This window comes from Muscardinus avellanarius, assembly GCF_963383645.1.
Source record: "Muscardinus avellanarius genome assembly, chromosome: 2".
NCBI classification, from domain to species: Eukaryota; Metazoa; Chordata; class Mammalia; order Rodentia; family Gliridae; genus Muscardinus; species Muscardinus avellanarius.
The window spans coordinates 24,990,481-25,018,148 of NC_137787.1; the positions used below are offsets into that span (position 1 = coordinate 24,990,481).

The window sequence follows — 27,668 nt, forward strand, 5'->3', positions numbered from 1 at the left end:
TAGAGGCAAAGAATAGGTAGAGAATTCAGGTCAACCAGACTTGGGGTTTTGACAAGGAATAAAAGGGGAGGAAGACAGAGGTGAGGAAATTGAAAAGCTAGGGAAGGAGTAATGACTGGTAGATTTTTAAATCTATAATTCAGGGTAAGAAGGAAAGAAGACGAAGGCTATTATCAAGAACAACAATGGTAGAAACAATTAATTACCAGTACAAATGGAATAAAACATATATTGCCAAAGATGCTCTTGGAATATACAAGCTGGATAGAGGAGAAATGTTGCTAACTAAAATCAAGATTTAAAAGTTGTTCAAAATAGGGGAGTGAATACACCAAGAAGCTAGACTTTTGGTGAATTGTCTGCTTAAATATTGATGTTGCAATTAATGAAAACAGTAAGCCAATTGCTAAGTTAGTAAAAATATGATAGAGATGACCTGTATGTGACCATTAAATAGAGGAGTGGCTAATAGTATAGTCTCAAAGCATGCATTTATAATAAGCTATAGTATGGGATGGTTTTGGGGGCAAAAAAAAATGGTCTGGGATTAACAGTAAAAAGGAAGTACAAAAATCTAAACCATTAATTACATATGAATTCAACAAATACTAGTCTGAACACTGGTAACATATCAATGAATAAACTGCCAGGCCCAGGGTGATAGAATTTGTGTTATTATACCAAGAACAAGTTTAACTTTTATATTCATCCATACATGAATTACTATATGATAAATCTATTAAAACTCTAAAATAAATTATGTGTATGCACCTCAGTGACAGTGGCTACATGCTTAATATTCTCAACTAGTTGTAAATCTCTTGAGAAGGATTAAAGGGAGGGAGTTACAGGCTTCATTAGAAAAAGGAATCAATATCCTCAAGGGACAGCCAGTTTAAGCAACAAGATAAATTGTACATTGAAAAGACTGAGGATATAGAACATTTTGCTGAGGATGGGCATTGAATTCTAAAGTATGCAATGAAAGGTAGGTCTGAGGAGAATGAAAGATGAAGTCAGATTTGGGCATAAACGAATGATATTTAGAATATAATGGGTAGCATTTTAGTGGTGACCTAGATAAACAACACTCTAAATCTGACAGAATTAATCCCAGTGTCTTTTAGGAGAGAGAGAATCATCAACTTCAATTTGGGAATTGGGTCCTTAAGGAGTTGTTGGTGGTTAGGACATGAATGTAGATAATGAAAGCCAATATAACTCAGATAATGAAGAGATAATTTATTGTTGGAGATAGCACCCAAATCCTATGATCTAGGGTGTGCTTACAAATGTGTTAGGAGGAATAAAAGTAAGGAGTAGAGCGATTAACATGTAATTAACATGTGCTTGTTAGCTAAAATGTCATTCGTGTAAAAGATTTATAACTGATAATATTAAATACCTAGGTAATATTTTGGGCTACAAACATATAATTTATTATTGCAGTTTTATATACCTAATATATTAATTTATATATGTAAAATAATTGTGTTAAATTTATTTTGGAGATACTGACAATAATATTTTTCTAAAAAGTGCATCTAATTTGTCACATAACTAGGAAAATAGGCAATTAGATAAATTCTAAGTTACCTCTAAAATTGAACACATTATAAACTTTTATAAATTTGTTACATACAAGTTTAAAAACTGGGTGAAACTAATAAAAATGTTAAGTGAGCACTTTTATTTATATTAGTTATAGTTTTAATATAAATATATATTTTATATTTCTAGGTACAAAGGTTGAACATTTAAAATGCATATGTAGGTAATGGTCATTAATTTCCAATAGTATAAGTTTTGAAATTGTGGATAAACCTTTTACTTGGATATTTATTAAACAGTTATAAAGTAACTATAATTGACTCACTTTTTATTTCAACATTGATTTTTAATGTATCATTTTACATAAATAAGAAAAACAATTTCTAATATCTGAAATTATTTTGTATCCTTAAGGATTCGTATAATTCAGGTACACATTTTACTAGCCAGAAATAAAAATTTTAAACATAACAAGTTGGGTTACGGCACATCTTTAGTATGATTATGTCTAACTCTTATTGCTTAATAGCATTTTAAATTGATTCTTGTTAATACACATTAGTCTAAACATCATTCCCTTTTCTTTCTTACACAAAACAAAAAGTAAACTGACAAAATAACCTCAAAACAAACTGAACCCTCACAGGAAAGTTCACACTTCATGTGAGAACTGCTTTAAACTATATTAAATGGATGGTTTATGTGTTATAGTTACCTCAAGCTATTAATAAAACTAAGATGCCAATGGATGAAAATCCAATCTTTGGAAGATGAGAAGACTCAGCACTGTTTCAAATGTCCATCTCATTGGTGGCTTTTACTCCTAAAGTTCTAAGTTCTTTCCAGTAATGGAGAACTAGGAATCAGTTGTAATATCTCAGAAAGTTAGACACTCCCAGAAGTACTCTTTTTCTGTCTCTAGAGGTTAATTTTTTGATCAATGGAAAAGTCAGGGCTTGTCTGATCACTTACGTGGCATGGATAGCCAGTGGCACTTTCTCTGTAAGCGCAGCAAAAACACATGCTCTGATTGTCCAATTCACTACTATTTTCTCAGCTCTAGGAATGTGACTAGGCATGTAGTGGATTAACATTAATTAATGAATGAAAAATCAATTTCTAAGTACGAAAGAGCTTTTTAGTACTTAGGTGGTGAAATCTAATGATACAAGAAAATTTGTGGGAGATGAGCTGATGTGATTTTTCTAGAGGGTGAGATCTTGCATCTTGGGGCTCATCCTAAGTTACTTGCTGGGTGACTTAAAGTCAGACTAAATAGTCACTCCATGGTCCTTGACTGACATGGTCTAGTCTATTTTTTTTTACCCAGGACACATGTTACCAAGTTGTTTGTTAATAAATGTTAGAATTTTGCACTAATTTGTGCCAGACAATGTATGGTAATATTTAAAATTTTTATGAAAATTTTTTTCCCTAGTACTTTAGAAAAACAACTCAACCTTATTATCCAAATAAGGTTTTATATAAAAATATTTAGCTTAATTCCACCAAAATATTAATTGTGGGTATTTTTATAAGAGCTTACTGCTTTTATTTTGGCTTGATGAAGATGGACACTCAATTTATTTGAATAGTTATTGAATCAAATCTTATAATATTTTACTTATAAACTAAAATCATTTTAATAATTCACAAACTGGTTCAGGGGCATGATAATACTTGGTAAAGTATTGGTTTTGAAACCAATTGGTAAAGTATTGGTTTTGTTTTTTTTTTTTTTTTTCCAATGCAAGAAGTTCTTTTATTTTTTTTTTTTACTTTGAACACTGATGTTTTATTTCTTTTTTTAAATTAATTTATTTTTTAAATTGGTGCATTGTAGTCATATATCAATCACATTGGAGTACAAGACTTGAGAGGATATACAAGCACACATCATCCAATTAGCCCTCCTCCAGCCCCCATCCCATTCCCTCCCCCTCCCTCCATCCCACGCTTCTTTGGTGATTTACTTTGATACATTTGTTTATGTACCTCCTGCGTTTTAAAGAGGCTCCGTCCTCCAGTATTACATACCCTCTGACTGGTCACATTAGTTGCTTCACTATAGGGCCCTTTCTATAGCTCAACCTCTTCCTGTTGCCCTTTTCCTCCTAGTTATTGCTGATTAAGAGAAGCGTATGATTTATATTTTCTGCGATATTTCTCTGTGCATGCTGCATTGCAAGTACCAATCCCACTCATGATGGTCCCAGTAGTGGCCTGGCTACTCAGTGGACTGATCCAGACCTCGCTGGCTCAAGCAGCGGCCTTGCCTCATGGGAGGCCCCAGTTCTGGTCTCGCTGGCCCCTGAAGCGGTCTAACCCCTAAGCTGGCTTTGGTCCCAGCCTTGGAGGCCGCAGGAGTGAACTTGCCTCATGCCAGGCTCCGATGCTGGCCATTGGCCCCTGCACCGGTCTAACCCCTTGGCAGGATTCCAATCCTGGCCTCGGAGGCCCCAGCACCAGCCTAGCCTCATGGCAGGCTCCAATGCCGGACTCGTTGGCCCCAGCACCGGCCTAACCCCTCGGCAGGCTCCGATCCCGGCTTCGGAGGCCCCAGCAGTGGTCATGATTCAAGGCAGGCTCCAATGCCGGCCTCGCTGGCTCCAGCACCGGCCTAACCCCTCGGCAGGCTTTTATCCTGGCCTCGAGGCCCCAGTACCGGCTTTGCCTCACGGCAGGCTCCTATGCCGGCCTCACTGGCCCCAGTAGCGGCCTAACCCCTCGGCAGGCTCCGATCCCGGCCTCGGAGGCCACAGCACTGGTCATGCCTCACCCGATGCCGGCCTCGCTGGCCCCAGCACTGGCCTAACCCCTCGGCAGGCTCTTATCCTGGCCTCAGAGGCTCCAGTACCGGCCTTGCCTCAAGGCAGGCTTCGATGCCGGCCTCGCTGGCCCCAGCAACAGCCTAACCCCTTGGCAGGCTCCGATCCCGGATTTGGAGGCCCCAGCACTGGTCATGCATCAAGGCAGGCTCCGATGCTGGCCATTGGCCCCTGCACCGGTCTAACCCATTGGCAGGATTCCAATCCTGGCCTCGGAGGCCCCAGCACCGGACTAGCCTCATGGCAGGCTCCAATGCCGGCCTCGTTGGCCCCAGCACCAGCCTAACCCCTCGGCAGGCTACGATCCTGGCCTCGGAGGCCCCAGCATTGGTCATGCCTCAAGGCAGGCTCCGATGCCAGCCTCGCTGGCCCCAGCACTGGCCTAACCCCTGGGCAGGCTCTTATCCTGGCCTCGGAGGCCCCAGTACCGGCCTTGCCTCACGGCAGGCTCCAATGCCGGCCTCGCTGGCTCCAGCACCGGCCTAACCCCTCGGCAGGCTTTTATCCTGGCCTCGAGGCCCCAGTACCGGCTTTGCCTCACGGCAGGCTCCTATGCTGGCCTCACTGGCCCCAGTAGCAGCCTAACCCCTCGGCAGGCTCCGATCCCGGCCTCGGAGGCCACAGTACTGGTCATGCCTCACGGCAGGCTCCGATGCCGGCCTCGCTGGCCCCAGCACTGGCCTAACCCTTCGGCAGGCTCCTATCCCGGATTTGGAGGCCCCAGCACTGGTCATGCATCAAGGCAGGCTCCGATGCCGGCCTCGCTGGCCCCAGCACCGGCCTAACCCCTCGGCAGGCTCTTATCCTGGCCTCGGAGGCCCCAGTACCGGCCTTGCCTCATGGCAGGCTCCGATGCCGGCCTTGCTGGCCCCAGCACCGGCCTAACCCCTCGGCAGGCTCTTATCCTGGCCTCGGAGGCCCCAGTACCAGTCTTGCCTCATGGCAGGCTCCGATGCCGGCCTCGCTGGCCCCAGCACCGGCCTAACCCCTCGGCAGGCTCCGATCCCGGCCTCGGAGACCCCAGCACTGGTCATGCCTCACGGCAGGCTCCGATGCCGGCCTCGCTGGCCCCAGCACCGGCCTAACCCCTCGGCAGGCTCTTATCCTGGCCTCGGAGGCCCCAGTACCAGCCCTGCCTCAAGGCAGGCTCCGATGCCGGCCTCGCTCGCCCCAGCACCGGCCTAACCCCTCGGCAGGCTCTTATCCTGGCCTCGGAGGCCCCAGTACCGGCCCTGCCTCAAGGCAGGCTCCGATGCCGGCCTCACTGGCCCCAGCACCGGCCTAACCCCTCGGCAGGTTCTTATCCTGGCCTCGGAGGCCCCAGTACCGGCCTTGCCTCATGGCAGGCTCTGATGCCGGCCTTGCTGGCCCCAGCACCGGCCTAACCCCTCGGCAGGCTCTTATCCTGGCCTCGAGGCCCCAGTACCGGCCTTGCCTCAAGGCAGGCTCCGATGCCGGCCTCACCGGCCCCAGCACCGGCCTATCCCCTCAGCAGGCTCTTATCCTGGCCTCGGAGGCCCCAGTACCGGCCTTGCCTCATGGCAGGCTCTGATGCCAGCCTCGCTGGCCCCAGCACCGGCCTAACCCCTCAGCAGGCTCCGGTCCCGTCCTCGGGGGCCCCAACACTGGCCTTGCCTCACGGCAGGCTCCGATGCCGGCCTCGCTGACCCCAGCACCGGCCTAACCCCTCAGCAAGTTCCGGACCCGACCTCGGAGGCCCTAGCACAAGCCTTGCCTCATGGCAGGCTCCAATGCCGGCCTCGCTGGCCCCAGCATCGGTCTAACCCCTCTGCAGGTTCCAATCCCGGCCACGGAGGCCTCAGTAGTGGCCTTGCCTCACAGCAAGCTCCGATGTCGGCCACTGGCCCCGGCGCCCGCCTAACCCCTCAGCAGGTTCCGATTACTGTCTCTGTGGTTATTATTTCAAAGGTTCCAGTTGTAATGTATCAGATCTCTGCCTCCCCCGAATATTGGCCACTGGCATTGCCACTGCCTCCACCATTTCAAATCCTTCCCAGGCTCTTTTTCCACTCTGAATGTTGTCCAGTGTTCTTAAGCATGCGTGATGGTAGCATTTGACATTTGGTGTAATTTCTCCAAAAAAATAAAGTTGGTAAGATCCGGTTTCTGCTTCTCCTGAATACAAGTCTCCACCACCATCGCGGAGAACTCTTTCAACACCGCATTTCTCCTTGGTCTCCGCTAAACTCTCTCCTTATATGTGATGTCTGAGATTCTTAGCAATATAGAGAAATAGCAGTCCTCTTTCACGGCAAATTTTTCCATAAGTTCCAGTGCATTTAGATAAGTTTTGTCTGCATCTCCAGTTTCCTGGCATCCATAACGGCGTTCTTACCTCCTCTCTGATATTTTTCTTTATCTTTTTCTGTTCTGGGCCCGGTTTCTCCAGGGGTCTGGCGTGCTACTCGCAGTTTGGCCTGGGGCCCAGAGTCCCGTGACCCGGGCCCCAGCTGGCGTGCCCCGCGCGCGACCCCTGCCCAGAACCCAGCATCTTACTGGGCCTGGTTTCTCCAGGGGTCTGGCATGCTATGCGCAGTTTGGCCGGAACCCAGAGTCCCGTGACCCGGGCCCCAGCTGGCGTGCCCTGCGCTCGACCCCCGCCCAGAACCCAGCGTCTTACTGGGCCTGGTTTCTCCAGGGGTCTGGCGTGCTACGCGCAGTTCGGCCCGGGGCCCAGGGTCCCGCGACCCAGGCCCGGCTTTTGTGCGCCGCGCGTGACCCCCGCCCAGACCCCAGCGTCTTACTGGGCCCGGTTTCTCCAGGGGCCTGGCGTGCTATGCGCAGTTCGGCCGGGACCCAGAGTCCCGCGACCCGGGCCCCAGCTGGCGTGCCCTGCGCTCCAAAGTATTGGTTTTGAAATCAAGTAAATGGTTTTGAAAGAAATATTTTAATGCCATAGATAAATCATAAATAAATAAAATATTTTCTTGAGGCATTTAAAATATTTAAGATAGCCAAATATTTACATACCACTCTAAAATTAATTTCTGGTTAAATATTCCAACGTACTTTATAAATACTAATAAATTTACATACATAAACCCGTGGGTATTCACATACCTGTATAAATATACAACTAAATCTTAAATACAAAAAAATGTACTTTTTGTTGAGCTCATGTCAACTATGGCTATATATCTTTACTTTTTTTTTTTTTGTGTGTGTGTGTGTGTGTGTTATTGGAGCTGGAACCAAGGGGATTCTATCTTGAGCTACACCCCCAGCACTCCCATCCCTATTTTTTATTCTTTATTTTGAAAAATAATCTAACTGAGATATTAAGGGCCTCACTAAGTAGCTGAGGCTGGCCGCAAACTACGATTTTCCTGTACAGTCATGCACCACCATGCCTGGCTATATCATTTTGTTTTAACATATGTGAGTAAAGAAACATATTAAACTGTTTTTGTCATTATCACTACAAGAAAGCAAAATTCATCTATTTTTTTCAGTACCGGGAATAGAACCCAGGGTCATTCTACCTGAGCTACACCCCAGCCCTGCAGATTATATATATATATATATTAATATAAAAATATATATATTACAATATATATTACATAAAAATATATATTACATATATTTTTGAGGTACAAGGGATGAAACCCAGGTACATTCTACCTTTGAGCTATACCCTCAGCCCTATTTTTTATTCTTTATTTTGAAACAGGGTCTTACTAAGTTGCAAAGGGCCTCACTAAATAGTTGAAGCTGGCTATAAACCATGATCCTCCTGTCTCAGTCTCCCAAATACTGGAATTACAAGCATTCACCACCATGCTTGGCTGCATTTTTTTAATTCTTTATTTTGAAACAGGATCTCACTAAGTTGCAGAAGGCCTCACTGAGGCTGCCCGCAAACCTGCAATCCTCTTGTTTCAGAAAATTCACCTGTTAACCAGATGGTTTTTCATAAGGGTGAAAAGGAGAAGTTATATATTTTATATTGTAGTGTTGTTTTTTTATAGTGCAGAGTGACTTCTTTGGTGATAGAGTGTTGGGGTCTGCTCAAACTGCCTGACAGAACTTCCGATGAATTAACTACATGTAGCGCCAGGCGCGTTGGTGTCTACATAACCGCCTGACAGAACTTCGATCAATAACATGTAGCGAGCACAGGTCTGCACAACCTCCAGAACTTCCGATGAATGAACCTGCAACAAATAGCGCCGAGCGGATACGGAGGGTGTAACTACTCTCCTTGCCCCCGCTAGTGCAATTTGGTAATGTTGAGCCTTATTGGCTCAACTAATGCTTCCGTGCTCGTGAACCCCTCGTGCATTAAATAACGATTGGCTGTAAGAGTGACCTTTAGCTTGATAGGTTAGAATAGTTTCCTGTTGGAAATCCCCCTTGCGGGTTTTTTGCTTTAAATTGGGTTGCCTGAAGAAAAATAAACAAGATCCTGCTTGACATGTCTCCCAGCTCCATGTGCTGTTGTTTGGGGCCGTCGGTATTCATCATCATGTTTAACCCCGCCGCTGTCGGGCTGGGCCCGACAATAGAGCAGAAATAAACACATTATAAATCCATGCATTCATTATATTGGATTATCTTTGGTTTCATTTATATTCACCCAAATTATTTCTTTTTTTTTTTTTTTTGGTGGTACTGGGGTTCCTGGAAGCCCTTCTACCTCTGGGCTACACTCCCAGACCTATTTTTACATTTTTATTTGGAAACAGGGTCTCCTAACCCAGTGCGCATGGCTGGCTTCAAACCTGCGCGATCCTCCTGTCTCTGCCTCCCAAGCGCGGGGATTACAAGCGTGCGCCACCACGCCCGGCCCCAAATTATTTCTAATATACAGTTTATTCAGTATATGAGAGAACAAATATAGCACATTTGTGTGAAATAGTATTTTTTCATAAAGGCATGGCAATAAATTGTAAAGTACTAATGATATTTGTCTTTTTCATTTATTGATCTATGCATATTGATATAAAAGGACATCCTCATCAGGTTTATTGCTGAAGAAAGCTGCTTGAGGCATTCTTCACAGATGCACAGAAAACCATATTGGTTAGGAGGGAACTCCATTTTTAAATCATAATATAACTTGCTAAATAAAATATGAACTTTAGTTTTAATATATATTTCTTCATAAAATAAACATTTCTTCAATGATGGTATTAACTCTCTGCATTTTTTGGGGGAGAAATTAAAGTTAAAAAATATGTACTACTTTCTGTTTTTATTTTTCATGCTTATTCTATGTGTTTATGCTCAATAATGCTTAGATATTATTTCCAGTCTATATTTCAGGAGTGAACTACTTATTTGAATATAAATGAAAATCCAAAAAGATGTAATAGTTGATTTATTATCCTGGTGGTACAGGATAAATTAATCACGAGAGGTCAGTTTAAGTGTCTTACCATTTCTCATAATGTATCATAATTATGTTTCAAGCATTACCTCAGCAGTCTGTTAATATATACCTTGGGTGCCTTTTCAAGTATAAGAAGGCAAACTGGAGATCTTCAAAATACAAGACAGATATTAATGTACCAATAATCCATGCCCTTGTGACTTAATACTTCTTCTTACATTATTATGTTTTAAATCTATTAATATTATGTAATATGTCCTTCTTTGCTAGCATAGCCAACTTTGCAAATGAATCTTAAAGAACATGAAATTTATTAGTGGAATACTTATAACATAAATACTAAACCTCATTCTTATTACTTTTCTAATAAAAATATTGTTTTATAATAATTTTTTCTCATTTTGGTTTCAACTTGGTGCATTATTTGCCCAAAGAAATTAATAGTACATATCATTAGCAGAAGATAACTCAGTGTAACAGAATCTTAATATTTCACATTTCTCTTTCCTTAATTTTAACTTGTTTCCTTAACTATAGCTTTATTTTTCCTTTTCTCACCCCGCAGGAGCTATAATTGACCAGGGAATTATTCAATCAATTAAGAGGTGATGCTAGTGGGCAGAAGGGGACATTCAGTTCTCTTTGCTATAAAGTTTTATGAACAATAAACAGGCATTTCTCCTTCTATAGCTCTTTCTGAAATATGAGTTGATGCATCTGGCTGGAAAAGCACTTTGTAAAGTTTACAGCAATGTCCTAGTATAAAGAGAATGAGCCTTTTGCTTTGCAGGTATCTCAAAATGTAATAAGCCATTTGTTTTCTTTTTCTCTCACAAATCACAATACCTCAGAACTTTCTGTTTGCATTGTCTTCCATATCTATCCAGAATACAAATTCTGTTACCCGAAGGGTCCCATGTATGTCAAACTCTGTGTTTTGCTTGGGTTGTTGGGGTAGGTTCCCAAAGAGGCTTCCTGTTTTACCCTTTCACTTCTCTGTCGCAGCCTAATCTTAAAATAGTAATCAGAATAATTCTATTAAAGTCAACAACAGATGGAGAATTCTCCTCAACACCCTCCAGTGGCTTCCCATTTCATTGAGAAGAAAGACCAAAGTCATTCTAATGTGTTGCGAGGCACAATGTTAAGTGCACACACATTTACCCCTCCATTTGTTCATCTCACTTTATTCCAGGTGTGCCAGCCTCCCTGATGTACACCAGGCACGTGAGTCCTGCTCCCACCACAACAAAGCTCAGAAGAGCTTGAAATATTCTCCTCCCAGGTACCTCTGTGGCTCCAAGACTCACTCTATTGAGGTGACACAAATGTAGGTTTTATAGTATGAGTTACCTTGACCTTCCTGCTTAAAATTTCATTTTTTTCCCAATGTCCACTGTTTTTTTTTTCATGTTTTATTTTCTCTATATAAATTATCCTATCTCTAATACTACAGATACAATTATTTATTGTTATTTTTTACTTGGCTTCTTCTCTATGTCCCAGTAGAATGCCATCTATATTTGTCTGTTTTTCTCACTGCTACAGCCTAGTCATTAGAATAGTGCATAAACAACTCAGAGTTCCACTCAGTGATTACATGTATGTCACAGTCCACGACCTCTGGAAGATACACAAACTGCTCCACTGGCTTCAGAGTTGTCACTGATGTTGGGTGGCCAACTAAGTACAACAATGTTTTCTGTTCCCCACCTCAACTTCCACAAACACAATGCACAATGAAGAAAAGACAGAATAACTGGTATCCAAACTACAACACAAAAAAATAGAACAAGGGGACACAGAAGAGCATCAGCTGTCCTCACTGTGACAGAATCCTGGTGTCGCAGGAAATCTAGGTCCCTGAAGGCAGGATACAGAGACCGGAGTTGGAAATAGGTTTCTTTATTCACTAGGGTCGACTCAGTAAACAATGCTTCGGGTCTGAGCACTGATCACTGAACATACAAGCTACTTTATGCATACAAGTTACTTTATGCATACTTTGGTTATCAAATATTGGGAGGGGAAGGGTATCATGAGACATGTGTTTTCTAATGTAAGCATGATGACAGAAGAAGGCCAAGCGATGAACCATTGTAATCATTATATTGTTTTCCTTTTCACTACGGCTTTGTTTATATTTGAGAGAGCCTGTGCAGAGAAACTCTGATCTGTCCAGGGTACCTCTGGTGTGTTAATGTCTGAGTGAGCCTTGTGCTATCTTAACTTTCAAACTGTTCTCATACATCTGAGGAAAGAACTGTGAAGGAATTGTATTCTTATATAAAAATATAAAACTTTTTATTTTGCTTTTAGCCAAAAGAGTTTTAAGGATGAAGCTGGGGGTTCTGCCTCACTGCGAAAGTACCATGAGAAACGTGGTTGTGGCACTGAAGGCGGTTCTTTATTTGGACCATGGCGTGCTCTCCAGAGGCACGCCTTTGCCCACTGTCTTCATCGGCTTCTGGCTTTGTCCTATGGCAGGTACTTCTTTGTCTAGCATCCTCATGGCCAAATATGATGTGGGTTTTAAGGTCACTGATTATCTTGCAAAGTGTGCAACACCAGAAATGTACTTCCTTTTGATACAAATTTGGGCCCACGAAGACTGTTTTACAGTTTAAGGAGTCAAGAAGTTATTATTAAGGATAAACTCGTGGCTTACTCGTTAATATGATTTTATCAAAAAGTTGGTGAAATATGATACATTTGCTTCAAGTTACACAATGCAGCAAAAATTATGACTTAAAGAAAACACGATTATTAAACCTGTTTTATTTTATTTCTCTCCATATAATCTCAAGAACATCTGAAACAATTAGACATAAGAACAACAGATTTATTTTCTATCATTTGTGGTCCATAAGCTATTGAATATTACAAATCCTTCTGTCTTCTTTCACCTTAGTAATAAAATACTAAATTCTTGCCTGTGTAATATCTTCTTAAGCATCTGGGGTACCTATACTCAGAAAAATTTCTGCCATTTCCAACCTTTTTTCCTCAAGCTAGAAGATAAGTATCTGCTTTCCAAATATAAGGACCACAATGTGCTATCGCTTCTTAAGCAAATACGTAGCTACATTAGAAGAAAACCAGCCAGAAGTTTACCATAATACCTGACAGGATATTATAAACAGCATATGCATGGAATATTCTATGACTGCTTCAGAATTGCTACATTTTTAAATTATTTATCATCTCATCGAAGGCAGTGATTGAGTCTGAAAATTTTCTTATGTTGGTAACACATTCCAACACTGTTAAGTCATTTCATGAATACTTACTGATTAATGTTATGCACAAATACCTAGAAATACAAATTAGTTTTTACAGCTGACTGAGATCTTTTCTGATTTCCTTATCCCATTTTCATCATTGTATAGATTCATGTAGTATAAGACAGTGTAATTATATTACACTGAATGCAGATAGGACACTTACAGCACTCTGCATTTGTACTTGTGGATTCACTCATCATTAATTTAAGCAAGTGAACCATCATGCACCAAGCACTCACTCTTCAGAAGACAACAGGTGTGTGTGTGTGTGTGTGTGTGTGTGTGTGTATTTCAAGTCTACATGTGTGCTTTAGGGCTTAATTTTAGAGTATATTTGAAAAATGAAAACAGTGATCACTTAAACACATACATATCTTCTTATATATGATCATAAAGATAATCATCAAAGTGCTACCATAAATTACATACAGACTCATTCTGACTGAGGATTTAAGGATTCTTATTATCACTTAATAAATATGAATCTTCGTATGGAATTTTACATCGGTTATACTTCACAGTGATCAAATAGCTTGGTAAGGAACCAAATGAATGGTCTTGCCAAGTAACATCCAGCTCAAGAATAGCTGCAGGACTAGGGATATGATATCAACTAAATCATGCTGAAGACTAAGAAAGGGGCTCAAAGGGAAGGGTGGATAGGAACCAAGGTTATATAGTCTAAACTCATTCTCTGGTGAACAGTATAATGCACCAATATAAATTATTTTTTCATTAGGAATTATGTGGCATCAAGGTAAGAGGATATGACCCAGCCAAGTTTGACTTTTAGCAACGTGCAATTTATCTAAATAAACTTTCCCTTACGTCCTTAGGCCAGTTCCAATAATCTGTGAAATTTCAAAGCAAGGTACTAGCTTTAGGCATATATAAAGTATTGATACATGAGTAATTACAAATTATAAATTTTTGTTTTGATTGTTTTAATTCTGAAAAATATAACAGTAGCTGCTATAGAAACAATCTCTCTCTTACATGCCAAATGTATCTCCTACTCCAGTTTTTGTTTTAGTATAATGTAATATATGATAAATGTGAGCTCTTGACATTGACAGAAAATTTGAAGTTTAAAGAATTGGCATCAATCAGGAGCAATTTTGATCTGTTCTGTCAATATAAGTGGGATTCAATGGAAGTCAGTATTTGGATATCAGAGACATGGGGAAAAGTTCTGAAGTTAAAGTGTTAGAAATCGTTCTAAGTAGGGCTTAGTCAAATTGATAATCAATTTTTAACCACAGCTTGTTTTAAACATTCTAAATGATTAAGAGATTTGAAGATATATTTTAGAATACACTGTAGTCTCCTATTAGAATCTTCATCAAAGTCAAAAGTGATAAAAATTAAAAATCAGATACCAGTGTTAAAACTCCAGTAACCTATTAGAATAAACATTTATGAAATCTGGTCATATAAACTTGAAGCATAATAGAATATATATATATATATATATATATATATATATATATGCCTGATTATACTTGATAAAATATGTGAGAATTAAAATATGCATTAATTTATCACTATTTTAGATAAAAGTAGGTTTAAAATATATTATTCAAACCCATGCTTTCTCATACAGAGTATGCCATATTATCCACCTATGCTTAGATCTGTCAAGGTCCAGTCAGAGATAGAACCTGCACTGTTTTTTTAACAACACAAACTTAAGCAAGGCATGGTGGTGACGCCTATAATCCCAGTAATTCAGAGACTAAGACAGCAGGGTTGCAGGTTTGAAGCCAGTATGTGGCAACTAATTGAGTCCCTGACCTTAAGATCTTAAAAAAAATAAAGGGCTAGGGGTATAGCTCAGAGGTAGAATGCCCCAGGTTCAATTCTCAGTACCATACACACAATAAAATATTTCAATATCATTGTTAACTATGTGAATTGGTAAATAAATAACTAAAAAGAGAGAAAGAGAATACTTAGGTATTGTAGAGAAAATACCTTTAAGAAAATACTTTCTTAAAGTTGCCTTAAGAGAGAGTTATTAGCCCTCGGACTGTTAGAAAAAGAGAATAAAGTGAAATTATGAATACTCAAAACCCTCAGGCCTGGGGTACAGGTCAGTGGTAGAGCAATGGACTAGCATGCACAAGGCCAAGGATTTGATTTTCAGTGCCAGCAAGAAAAAATCCCAAAAAAGAGATTAAGAACCTTGAAAAGGGGTCCTTCAAAGTTGAAACTCAACCCTCTGAAGAGAAGGCAGTTATTTGACAGCATGTGTATTTCTCTGCTGGGGGCAAGGACCTAGGAAAGCTAGGAACATAGATCACTGAGAAGATGCACTTGTTTGCTGAGGTGCTGTCACTGATGCTTCCATGAAGAGGTTGTATGTGCAGGTGCCGGGGAGCACAGGCCACATGGAGTCTGCTGCTGTGATAAAGAAAATTGTGTTGCTGAGCTGAGGCAGAGCTGGGGTGAAACAGTGGAAGGGTAAGTCCACAAGATGCCCATAGGGAGGAGCAAGAAAGAAGTAAATCCCTGTACTTCCTTCAGACTTGAAGGCTCCCACACTTACTCCCATCAGCAAAGCCTAACAGTCAGCAAGCAAAACAGCAGTGGGGGTAATGCAGGGCCCACATCCAGCATTGCAACAGCAGAGTACAGAAGGGTGACTTTGATGTGGAGAGAAAAGAACTTAATAACTGTCACTTGTCCTTAGGAAATAATTAACTTATGCCTAGAACTTAGCATACCCTTTCTTTGACTACTTCCAAGAAAACTGACTGTTGCCAGCACTTACTTGTCCTCTGAGATTTCACTCATAGTGCATAGAAGAGTGGAAAAGGTTTGTTCAAAGTACCTGTATTCCACAAGGTGCTAAATTAACAGTCTCTGATCTTAGAGTGACTGACTCCATCTTTGTTTTACAAAATGAATTACATTGAATTGTTGAAACATTTGGGCCTAAATTTTTAAGAATTATTGTCCTTATTTTGGGTCCTAGGCATGGTTTCAATAATGAAAGTGATCAGAAGTTTGATGAATAACTTATAATTTTTTAGCTAAAATAGGATATTTGGTACTAGCTGAACATACCTTTTTGTATCCTATTGATATTTCTAATAAAATGTAATGATTATTCAAAATAAAATGAGTGTTATAGTTAGGTATAGAAGGGCACCTTGAAAAGCTGATAAATTGGTGTTTGGAGATGCTGTAATTGAGTCCTGAAGGTTATAATCCTCACAGTGGATAAGTCCAGGCCACAGTGGCCTGGGCCAGCAAAGTGTGGCTTGAGTGTGTGGGTCCCTGGGAGTGTGGCCTTCTCCCCTGGTCAGGCCCTTGCTTCTGGCCTCCATGATGTGAGGAGCACAGCCCAAGTGCTCTTTCTTGCTCTGCTCTTGTTACCATGGCCTGAGATCCATGGTTCCCAGCCTCCATGGACTAAACCTTGAGTAAATAAATGACCCTTCCTATAAGTTATATGGTCGGATCTTTAGATTATGGCTGCGATAATGCTGACTAGAACAGAATTTGGTACCAGGGCAGTGGGTTCATGGATATATCTATGCATGATCATGTGGATTGTGACTCTTTGGAACTGATTTGTGAGAGGAAATTGAAGGGGCCAGAATGTGCCGAGACAGGCAGATGGTTAGAGACTGTATTCAGGAGATTTTGGAGAGCAAAGACTACTCTATGGGAAAATGGAGTAGAGGCCATGTGTGCTACATTTTGGCAAAGAACTTATCTTCATTCTGTCCTGAAACTTTGTGCGAGGTCAAAGTTAAAGATTATAGGCTGGATAAACTCATGGAGCAACTGTCAAAATAGCAAAATATCCAAACTGTAATATGTATCTGTGTGTGTGCATATATATATATATATATATATATATATATATATATATATATACACACACACACACATATATGTGTATGTGTGTGCATACACATGTGTGTGTTTGTGTATGCCTACATTGAGCCAACTGTACAGTGAATTTCTAGAGCACAAAGTAAAGCAGAGTCTTTACAAATTTGCAGTTTGGCTAGAAAGGCATGTGTAAAGCCAGGGCTCAGAGAGATGATGTCATGGAAGGAAGTAAGATGGCTAAGGAGGAGTAATGGCCATGATGGAGACTGGGCCAGCAATGGCCATGATGGAGGCAGCAGATGAAGTTGGGTCAGAGGGTCAGGGACAGCACAGATGGACTCGGGGTCAGTGACTGCCGGATGGAATAGGCTCATTGACCTGTGATTAAAAAACTCTCAGAGCAATAATAAAGGAGGGCAAGACTATTTTTTTTCTGTTGGCAACCCATCCCAGAGCATATGTAACGCTGGCTTTGCTAGGAAAAGGGGGCCAGAGATCCTTCTCCCAGATTTCAAGGATAAACCTAGGAAACCAAGTAACATGTGGCGGGGTTAGAGTCCCTTTAAAAAGACCCAAATGGGGCAATCTGTGAAGCTGTGGGAGTGAAGCTAAGGTTGCAAGAAAAACACCCTAGATTTAGAAACACCAGAGACATGAAATGATTGTGACGAAAGGCCGCTAGCTGCAAGCCACAGATCCAGGCTGGAAGAGGCAGTAACCCCCACTGCAATCAGCCAAGGACCCTTGGAGATCATTTCTCACCACCAGTTTTCATGGATGCCAGAAGTGAAACTGCAAGATTAAAATGCCTGCCCTGCCAGATTTTGTTGCTGTTTTGGTCTCATTCCTTCTTCGATGTCACTATTCCTCCCTTTGGGAATACAAATGTTTAATCTTTGCCATTGTATATTGGATGCATAACTGCCTTTTCATTTTGACCTTCATTGTTTTTAGAGAGGCTTACAAGAGTTCTAATTGAGTCTCAGAGGAGACTTTGGAACTTTTCAGTGATGCTGGAACTGTTAAAACAGTGGGAACTCTTGGAGAAGACTAAACAGATTTTGTATTCTTATCTGAACATGAGCTCTTTAGGGGGCAGGGGATAATTTTATAGTTATATATAGAATGGCCCCTTGAAGAGCTGATAAGTTGGTGTTTAGAGTTGATGTAATTGAGTTTTAAGGGTTATAATCCCAGCAGTGGGATTTGTCTGGGTGGTAGCCTGAGCAGGTAGGGTGTGGCTAGAGGGGTGGTACTCTGGGGGTGTGCCCTCGGGGATTATTTATGGTTCTTTCTCCCCCATCACTCTCTTGTGTCAGGCACTCATGACTTGCAGAGCACAGCCCATATTCTTTCCCTGTTTACTTCCAGGCACCATGACATGAGATACCTGGTACCTGACCTCACATGAACTGAATCTGAAATATAAGAAAATAAATCTTCGTTCCTCTAAGTTACCTAGCCAGTCTTTTAGATTATATATGTAAAATGCTGACCTAAACAATGGTGACAGAAATTTTGATACTGTGAACATAATGCATTTTTATCTTGCATTACGATCAATACATAAAACTTTTACATGCACATAATATCCAATAAAACTTTTTATACAATAAATCATACTTCTTATAATTTTTAAATTTCTAAGAATTCAAAATTAAAGAAACAGTGTATCAAAATTTTAAAAACCAAGATATTATTTCCATCATATTCATGTCTGTTAAATTAAACAATACAGAGAGAAAAAAGCCTATAGAAGGCAGAACTAAAACTAACTCCTTAAAATAAGTATTTGTTTCTATCCTGCTTAAAACAAACAGTTTTCCAATGAAGCAGTTCTAATCTTATTACACAGGCTTGATCTTGTGCTCTACATTTAGAAAGGAATTATTATATCAACAAAGATTAATGGAGTTAGAAATAGATTTCACCAAGATTATTTAAGTAGCTCTCTATAATCTTCACCTAACAGTTTCTTTTAATGTATCCCAGTAGTAAACAGTGGAAATAAAAAAAAAACTTACTTATGTATGTTTGTGTGTTTGTGTGTATATATACATATATAGAAAGAGATAGATATTTTTCCTAGTAGAAAAAATTATTTGTGTGTATATACAAAAACACATAAATATATGTACATATTTATATGTATTTTATGTGTACATATAAATAATTTTATTATATATATTTTATGTATATATAATTTTATTATATATCATGTATATATTTTTGTGTTTTTATATATACACATATAAAAATTTTTATTACATATATTATATAATTTTATTGTATATATTATTATATATAATTTTATTATATATAAAATAATTTTATTATTTAGAGAGAGAGAAAGAGAGGAGAGAGAGAGAATACACATGTGAGCCCTACTTACCTATTAACATCCCAGATTTTACTAGTTGTATCCAGTGAGGCAGATGCCACAAAATCTCCACATGAGTGCCACGTGCAGGACCATACTGCATGGCTGTGTCCTTCAAAGGTCAAAAGACAATCGCCTTTGGGTAGGTCCCATAATTTAATTGTTGTATCACCACTTGAGGTAGCCAACTTGTTGCCACTGTTTGCAAGAACATAAAAAGATAATTTGCTTAAAAAGTAATTAATTATCTTTATGAATGGCTATATTCTGTGAGTAATGTGGATGTGTGTATATCTAACTTATTGTCACTTTTAGTGGCATTTCTAATTGACTCAATCTTATGATCTTAATTAGGTCTATACAATTACTTACTTGAATCATTTAGTAACTGAAGCTGGTGAGAGAAATTGCTACTGTGCAGTTTTAGACTCTAGATTATTCTCCAATAACCCACTAAATTAGTGCTTTTGCCACTATGTGCTGGGTTTAAGGTCATGTCATAGGCTTTATAGATAATGTGTTCACAGCATTGTGAAAATGTAGACATGGGCTACAATGATTTCAAAAACATAATGCACTATAAAATAGGAAGTTAGCATTGCTTATCTACGCTTGGTTTATTAATTGCTCCAGATGTGTAGTTTGGGTGAGGAGAAAAAAGGGAATCAGGAATGAGATGGCTTTTGAGCTAGGTCATGAGAAATAAAAGAGTTTGAGTGTTGGGTGGTTGAGAATGAGTCAAAGGATTTTCATTTAGGTTATTAGTAGACATCTACAATGCAGTGGCTTCAAATGGCTTCAAATGGCAGGCACAAAGCTAGCTTGAGAAATGAGTGGCAGTGATATGAGCAGAATTGTCTAGTGGTTTTAGTAAAATATCAGCTGCAGGAAAATGCCACTTTCATCATCTTCTACATGTCCTGCAGGACTTGCTCTTGCTACGCTCCCTTAGTAACTTTCCCTCACTGAATAGTAGTGAGCTATTCATTTGCCCTCCTCCCTACACCATGTTTTATAATCAAGAAATGTTTATTTTTTCTGTTTCTATAGCAACAAACATCATGATTGACCAATTGAAATATGTATTAAATGCTCCAGAGTGAATAAGTATGTGAACGGATGAGTAACTGCATGAATGAAGTCATTCTATAAAGGGAGAAGTATTTCTAGAAAAGGAAATGACAAGATCAGGAAAAGTGTTTTTGTTTGCTTGATCATGTTTGGTTACTTTATTCTATAATGGAAATAACATTGTTATCTGCATGGGTGAAAAAGCCACACTGATAGGGGATATTGAAGGTGCTACAAAGATGATGGATTATAGATTGAAAATATTGTCATTAAAATTTAAAAGGTATATCTACTTTATTTTTGTTAGCATTTTTGTTATTTTTGCAATAATTGCTTGTTTGTACATATGTTTTCATGAATATAGAAAAATCAGTCCTTAAGTTCATTTGGAAAAAAAATAGCCAGACACCAACAATAACCATGTAGGAGACATCACAATACCTGACTTCAAACTATACTACAAAGTCATAATAATAAAAACAGCATAATACTGGCACCAAAACAGACACATAGATCAATGGAGCAGAAGAGAAGACTCAGAAAAAAAGCCACACACTTTTGGCCAATTGATTTTTGACAAAGAGGACAAAATATACATCGAAAGAAAGATAGTCTGTTCAACAAATGATGTTGGCAAAACTGGTTAACCATATGCAGAAAAATTGAACTAAACTCCACCTTATCACCCTGCACAAGAGTCAATTCAAGATGGATCAAAGACTTGGAAATCAGATCTTGCAGCTCCTTGAAGAGGGCATAGGTCCAGCACTTCAACACAGAGACACAGGTGAAATCTCTCTCAACAAGACTCCAAGAGATTTTACCTAACTCCAAGTAGAATAGTTCAAACACAAACGGCACATTCAAGACACAACAATAACAAATGCTGGTGAGGATATAGAAAAGTAGGAACTCTAATACACTGTTAGTGGGATTGCAAATTAGTGCAACCACTTTGGAAAATAGTATGGAGGATCCTTAGAATAATGGGAACAATCTTACCATATGATCCAGCAATACCACTTCTGGGTATCTACTCAAAAGAATGAAAACCAAATTACCAAACAAATGTATGCTTCTCTATGCTTATCTATGTTCATATCCACACATTTCATCACTGTCAAACTATGGAACCAGCCAAAATGTCCATTAACAGATAAATGGATTATAAAACTATGAGATATGTGCATAATGGAATTTTACTCAGCCATAAAGAACAATTTTGTCATAATTGTGAAAAATGTCATAATTTTATGACATTTACAGGGAAATGAAAAGAACTGAACATTATGCTAAGTGAGATTAGTCAGTCACAAAAAGTACGAAATTGGATGCTTTCCTAATATATAGAAGTTAGGGAGAAAATGGGTCATGAGAGGAACTCTAAACAAAGAAAAACCATAGATGAGGAAATAAGGCAACCTAGCTGAGGGGGATGGGAGGGAGAAAGTGGGAAATTTCCTAATGTACATGCTGTACATTCACAAACATATCAATCAATAAGCCAAACATGAGAAGGAGGAAGAGGGGAGAGATTGGGGTGGGAACTGGAATGGGCTAAATGAATGTTGTGTGCATATATGACTCTACCATCCTGTACCTCATTAAGATCTATAACTACAATGCACCAATAAGAAATTAAAAAATAAGTACCAAACAATACAGTTGTCTAAAAAAATACAAGAAAACATAAAACTATAAAAATTTTTTAGGCATATCATTCACTAAAATCTCTCTTTCCAATGAGCTAGCATATTATGAATTAAAGTTTTGGTCTAGGACAAAAATTACTGTGACCTATTTCTGCCTGTAGCTTAAAAATCACGTTAGTATGCTTCTCTCTTACTTTCAAACCATATGCCAAGATAAACAAAAATCATAACTATAATAATTGCAACTTAAATAGTATTATTTTTAGGTGCTATTAACTAATATAGTAAATATTGTCAGTAGTAAACAATATCCTTATAAGTTTTTGGTATACTGAAAGTAGAGCTTATGTGTATGAATTCAAATAAATTCAAAATAGTATAATTTATTTTGAAATATACTTTATTAATTTCTAAATATTACTTTGAAGTGCTTTTGTCTTTTCAGAGACATCTTTGAAATATAAAAGTCTCAAATTTTGTTTTATGAGAACATACATTTCTGAGAGTTGAGAGGAACAGAATGATACACTAAAACTTAACAGGAAGCTTCAAGTGTTACAAGGCAGGGTTTTCCTAGGCTCCATACAAGTAGGAGGAGCCAAAACCCTCCAACACACAAAAGTAGATGTTATAAACTGAATTATTTCTGCCCCTCGTCTCCAAAATTCATATGCTGAAGGACTAATTCCAGATGTGATGGTGTTTGGAGTTTGTAATTGTTTGTATCTAGAATATCCCCTGAAGAGCTTATGTGTAAGACAATTCAGCAATGTTCAGAGATAAAATAATTAAACTCTGAGGGCTCTAACCTCATCAATAGATAAATCCATTTGGTGAATTAACATTTGAATATATTTACTAGGTGGTAACTATAGCCACAAGAAGCATGGCTAGAGGAGGTGGGTTTCTGAGGGCATGGCCTTGGGGAATGTATTTCCCTGATCTATTATTGATCTCTGCTTCTTGACTGCCAGTACTAAGGCAGCTCTCTTCTGCTACTCCCTCTGACATGTTATTTCTGCCTTGGCGCCATGGACTGAATCTTTGAAACTGTGAGTAAAAATGAACATTTTGCCCTTAAATTATTCTTGTCAGGTATCTTGGTCACAATGATATAAAGCCAATTAATAACAGAGTATGGGACTCTATAAAGAAATTCATTTTCTTATAAAATGAGGAGACTGGATTTTATCTTCTTCCTGCATTGTGAGGACACAAGAAGGTATCTACTGTCAAGCCAAGAAGAGAGCCCTGACCAGAACCAAAAATGCTGGCACCCTTATTTTTGACTTAAGGCTCCATAACTCTGAGCTATAAATTTCTATTGTTCAAGCACCCAGTCTATAGTATTTTGGTTTGGCATCACAAATTAAATGAGACAGTGCATCCAGGTTACTGGTATTTAGTCAACCAAATAAAAACTTATAAAAATACTAGAGGTATAATAGTAAATAAAAAGCTATGACTAAGGATAGCCTGGTAGAATCAACAAAGACATACCCTGAGGAGCTCTAGTTGTTGAAATTATAAGGTACAAAACATAATGTTATGATGAATGAAATGTATAAAGAGGAAGCAATGAAAGGATATAAAGTGAATCAGCCTATCTGAAAAAATAGAACATTTATAAATCTTGAACATCTAATTATTGAAATTAAGAAATCAATGAATGAGCTAAATTATAAGTTAGATACAGCCAGAGAGTAAATAAATTGGAAGATAAATTTGAAATTTTACCAATAAAATATATTTAAATATCTATAAGTAATTTCCCAAAGAATTATCAAAGACCTCTCTCAAAACAAGTACAAATAAAATGTACCAGCTAACCAAATAGGCCTCCTCTGCAGGGGGAGGAAAATAGATCCCAGAAAGAAGATAAAAAATGAAAGAAGGTGAACAAATAATTTTGTAAACATGTACATATATCCATATATTTGTGTAGAAATATAAAAAAATTTCACATCTCGTTTAGAAAAGAAGGTAAGACATTGATGGATTTTCGACTTTACTAAATTAATTATGTAGGAAAAAATGTCAGTGATAACCACTATAAGATCAAGAACAGAATATATGACTTTAAACTGGAATAAGGAAAAAGAAATAGGTTCAAAATAACAATTATAAACATTTATCTCACCAAAAACATTAGAATAAGTATTACAAATAAAAAGCAAAAAATACAATTCTAAAAAAATCTAAACACATAAGTAATACCAATAAATATAAAGAGTCTAAACTTTACATTAAAAGACTTGGATTTTTTTAGGCTTCCTAAAAAATAACAAATTTAGTCAAATGTTTTCTATAGGGGGTACATTAAATGCCTTAGATCAACACAAAGGTTAAAATTAAGTAAAAAAGTACCTAGACAAAAGGAAAGGAAAATAAAGATGAAATATATCAGAGAAAAAAAGATTTTAAGCTGGGCATGGTGGCGCACGCTTGTAATCCCTGCGCTTGGGAGGCGGAGACAGGAGGATCTCACAGGTTCAAAGCCAGCCACACGCTGGCTTAGGAGACCCTGTTTCTAAATAAAAATATAAAATAGGTCTGGGAGTATAGCCTGGAGGTAGAAGGGCTTCCAGGAACCCCAGTACCACAAAAAAAAGAAAGAAAAAAGAAAAAAAGATTTTAAATGTAATATATTGAAAATTTGAAAAATATAATCACAAATTTTAATGACCACATTTTATATCCCTTACCAAAAAATAGACATATTTTCTCAAGAATATAGCATTTATGAAAGGAAACCATACAGTAAAGCATAAAGCAAGTCTTAATAAATTCAACAGAAATATTATAGAGATTATAGATTCTAAATGTAATTTGATTATCAAACCCATGATCCTCCTGTCTCAGCCTCCCAAGTACTAGAATTACAGCATGCACCACCATGCCTGGCTTATAATTGCTATTTATAAAGTTTTTCAATGCTATTATCCTTATTAAAACAACAGCATCTTTCAGGTAAATGTAGTTCATAATTAACCTAGCTCAAACAATATAAGTTGCAGAAACTGGTACTTGTCTTATTAGTCTTGAAAACAGTATGTTGCATATTGAGTATATATATATTTTTTGTTTTTGATTTTGCAGGTCTAGGGATGGAACCAGGGGCATTCGACCTCTGAACTACACCCCTGCCCTATTTTTTATTCTTTATTTTGAAACAGGGTCTAAGTTGTAGAGGACCTCACAGCTTAGGCTGTCCACAAACCCTGATCCTCCTGTCTCAGCCTCCCAAATGCTGGGAATTACAAGCATGCACCACCACGCCTGGTCCCTATATATATATATTTAAACTGTGTCCATCTCTCCATAAAAAAAAAAAAAAACTTTATAGAAATTTTCTTCTTGGTGCATTGTATTCATACATCTTAATGTGATGCAAGATGGTGGAGACATACATTCACACATTACCTAATTAGTCCTTACCCAGTTCCAACCCCATTCCCTTCCCCTCCTTTCTTCTCATGTTTGACTTAGTTATTGACATTGATATGTTTGTTAAAGTACATCATGTGCATTAGAGAATTCCCTTCCATACCCTCAGTTAGGTTGCCTTATTTGCTCATCTATAGAATCTTCTTCTTCATCTAGAGTTCCTTCTATTACCCATTTTTTTCTCCCTAGCTTCTGCATATTAGGGAGAGCATCTAATTTCTTATTTTTTGTGACTGACTAATCTCACTTAGCATAATGTCCTCCAGTTCCATCCATTTCCCTGTAAATGATATAATTGTATTTTTCTTTATGGCTTTCTTTCATCTGTTGATGAACATCTTGTCTGGTTTCATATTTTGTCAATGGTGAATTGTGCAGCTATGAACATAGGTACACATGATTAGTTTGGTAGTTTGGTTTCCTTTCTTTGGGATAGATACCCAGAAGTGGTATTGCTGGATCATATGGTAAGTTCATTTCCATTCTTCTGAGGATCCGCCATACTGTTTTCCAAAGTGGTTCCACTAATTTGCAATCCCACCAACAATGTTTTAGAGTTCCCACTTCTCCACTTTCCCATCAGCATTTTTTGTTGTTTATGTTTTAAATGATTGCCATCTAGTTGGAGTTAGGCGAAATCTCAGGGTAGTTTTGACTTGCACATCTTTGATTGCTAATGATGTTGAGCATTTTTTCATGCATTTATTGGCCATTTGAATTTCTTCCTTCGTGAAGCATCTATTTAGTTCACTTGCCCATTTTTTTGATTGGGTTATTTGTTGTTTTAGTGCTGAGTTTCTTGAGTTCTCTGTATATTCTAGGTATTAATATTCTATCAGAGAAGTAGGTGGCAAAAATCTTCTCCCATGCTGTTGGCTCTTGATTTAGGCTCTTGACAGTTTCCTTTCCTGTACATAAACTCTTCAGTTTAATGCAATCCCACATTGATTCAACTTTTAGTTTCTTGTGCCTTTAGTGTCTTTTTGAGAAAGTTTTACCTGTGCCTATGTGTTGCAGTGTTGAATTTATGACCTCTTCAAGGAGCCTCAAGGTCTCTGGTTTAATTTCCAAGTCTTTGATCCATCTTGAATTGACTCTTGTGAAGGGTGAGAAATTGGGATTTATTTCTATTTTTCTACATATGGTTAACCAGTTTTGCCAACACCATTTATTGAAGAGGCTGTCTTTTTTCCAGTGTATGTTTTTGGCCCCTTTGTCAAAAACTAACTGGCTGTAAGTGTGTGGATAATTCTTTTAAAACTTCTTATAATCTGTTCTTGCTAAATGTATTTCACATTGTTCATCTGTTAATATCATTGCTCATTACATCAAAGCGTATTCTCTCTCAATTCTATTTTTTCTTCTTATGGAGATCATTTCTGTGTGATACTCTTTGCTTGATGCTAAGTACTCTGAAACATTATTTTACAACTTATGAAAAGTCTATAAATAAATCATATCAAGTTTGGATCAAGCCAACTTATACTTTGCAAATAATAAATATTAAGTATTAGTTTTAGAAAAACATTATTTTTCCTATAATTAAGTCCACATTTTGTATGTTTACAAATATATGCATTATAGTTTATATATCATATATATGTATATTATAGTATATACACCATAATATAGTTTGGAGTGATAAAGGCATACAAGCACACAGCACTTGATGAGCTTCCCCCCAGCTCCGTCCCCACTCCCTCCTCTTCCACATCTATGATATTGATTGATATTGGCATTGGTATTCTTACATATACACATAACATTAGTGTAAGTGTATATTCTTTATGTAAATTCTTGACATTGTTCAGACTTTAATATATAACTGTAGAAATACTAAAGCTTGTTACTACTGAAAATGACATTAGTTTTAAGGACTAGATAAAGTGTAGGTCCCAAATTGATGCTATTTACTTTTGTGAAGCAATGTGCTGAAGTATTCCATGAGAGAAGAGTGGAACAGAAAGAATCAATGCCTTTTGTTTAACAGATTGGAAGTAGACAGTATAGATAGAAGCAAGATGACAAGGTTGACTTCTCATTCTGGCTCTGCTACATGATCCACATGACCTTGGACAAGCCACTTAATACTTAACATCTCTGAAACTTATTGCCTTTATTTCAAAGTATGGATGATAAATTTTGTTCAATATACCTTTGAGGTTTGTTTCAAAGATCTAATAAGAGAATTCCTTGAATACACTTTTTAATTCTTGGTACTTTTCATGACTCAGATTATTTGTGAAAATGATTCTC

At 38.4% G+C, this 27,668-nt stretch overlaps 1 protein-coding gene across 1 annotated transcript in view; it reads right to left on the reverse strand.

Moving 5' to 3' along the window:
- The window catches only part of SPAG16 (sperm associated antigen 16), a gene marked incomplete at both ends in the record, with an annotated part of 820,178 nt that overhangs the window by 428,406 nt on the left and 364,104 nt on the right, over positions 1–27,668 (reverse strand). Inside the window, one exon of the mRNA XM_080689332.1 lies at positions 19,255–19,440. Within this exon, the coding sequence (XP_080545458.1) occupies positions 19,255–19,440 (186 nt within the window). The remainder of the gene's footprint in view (positions 1–19,254; positions 19,441–27,668) is intronic.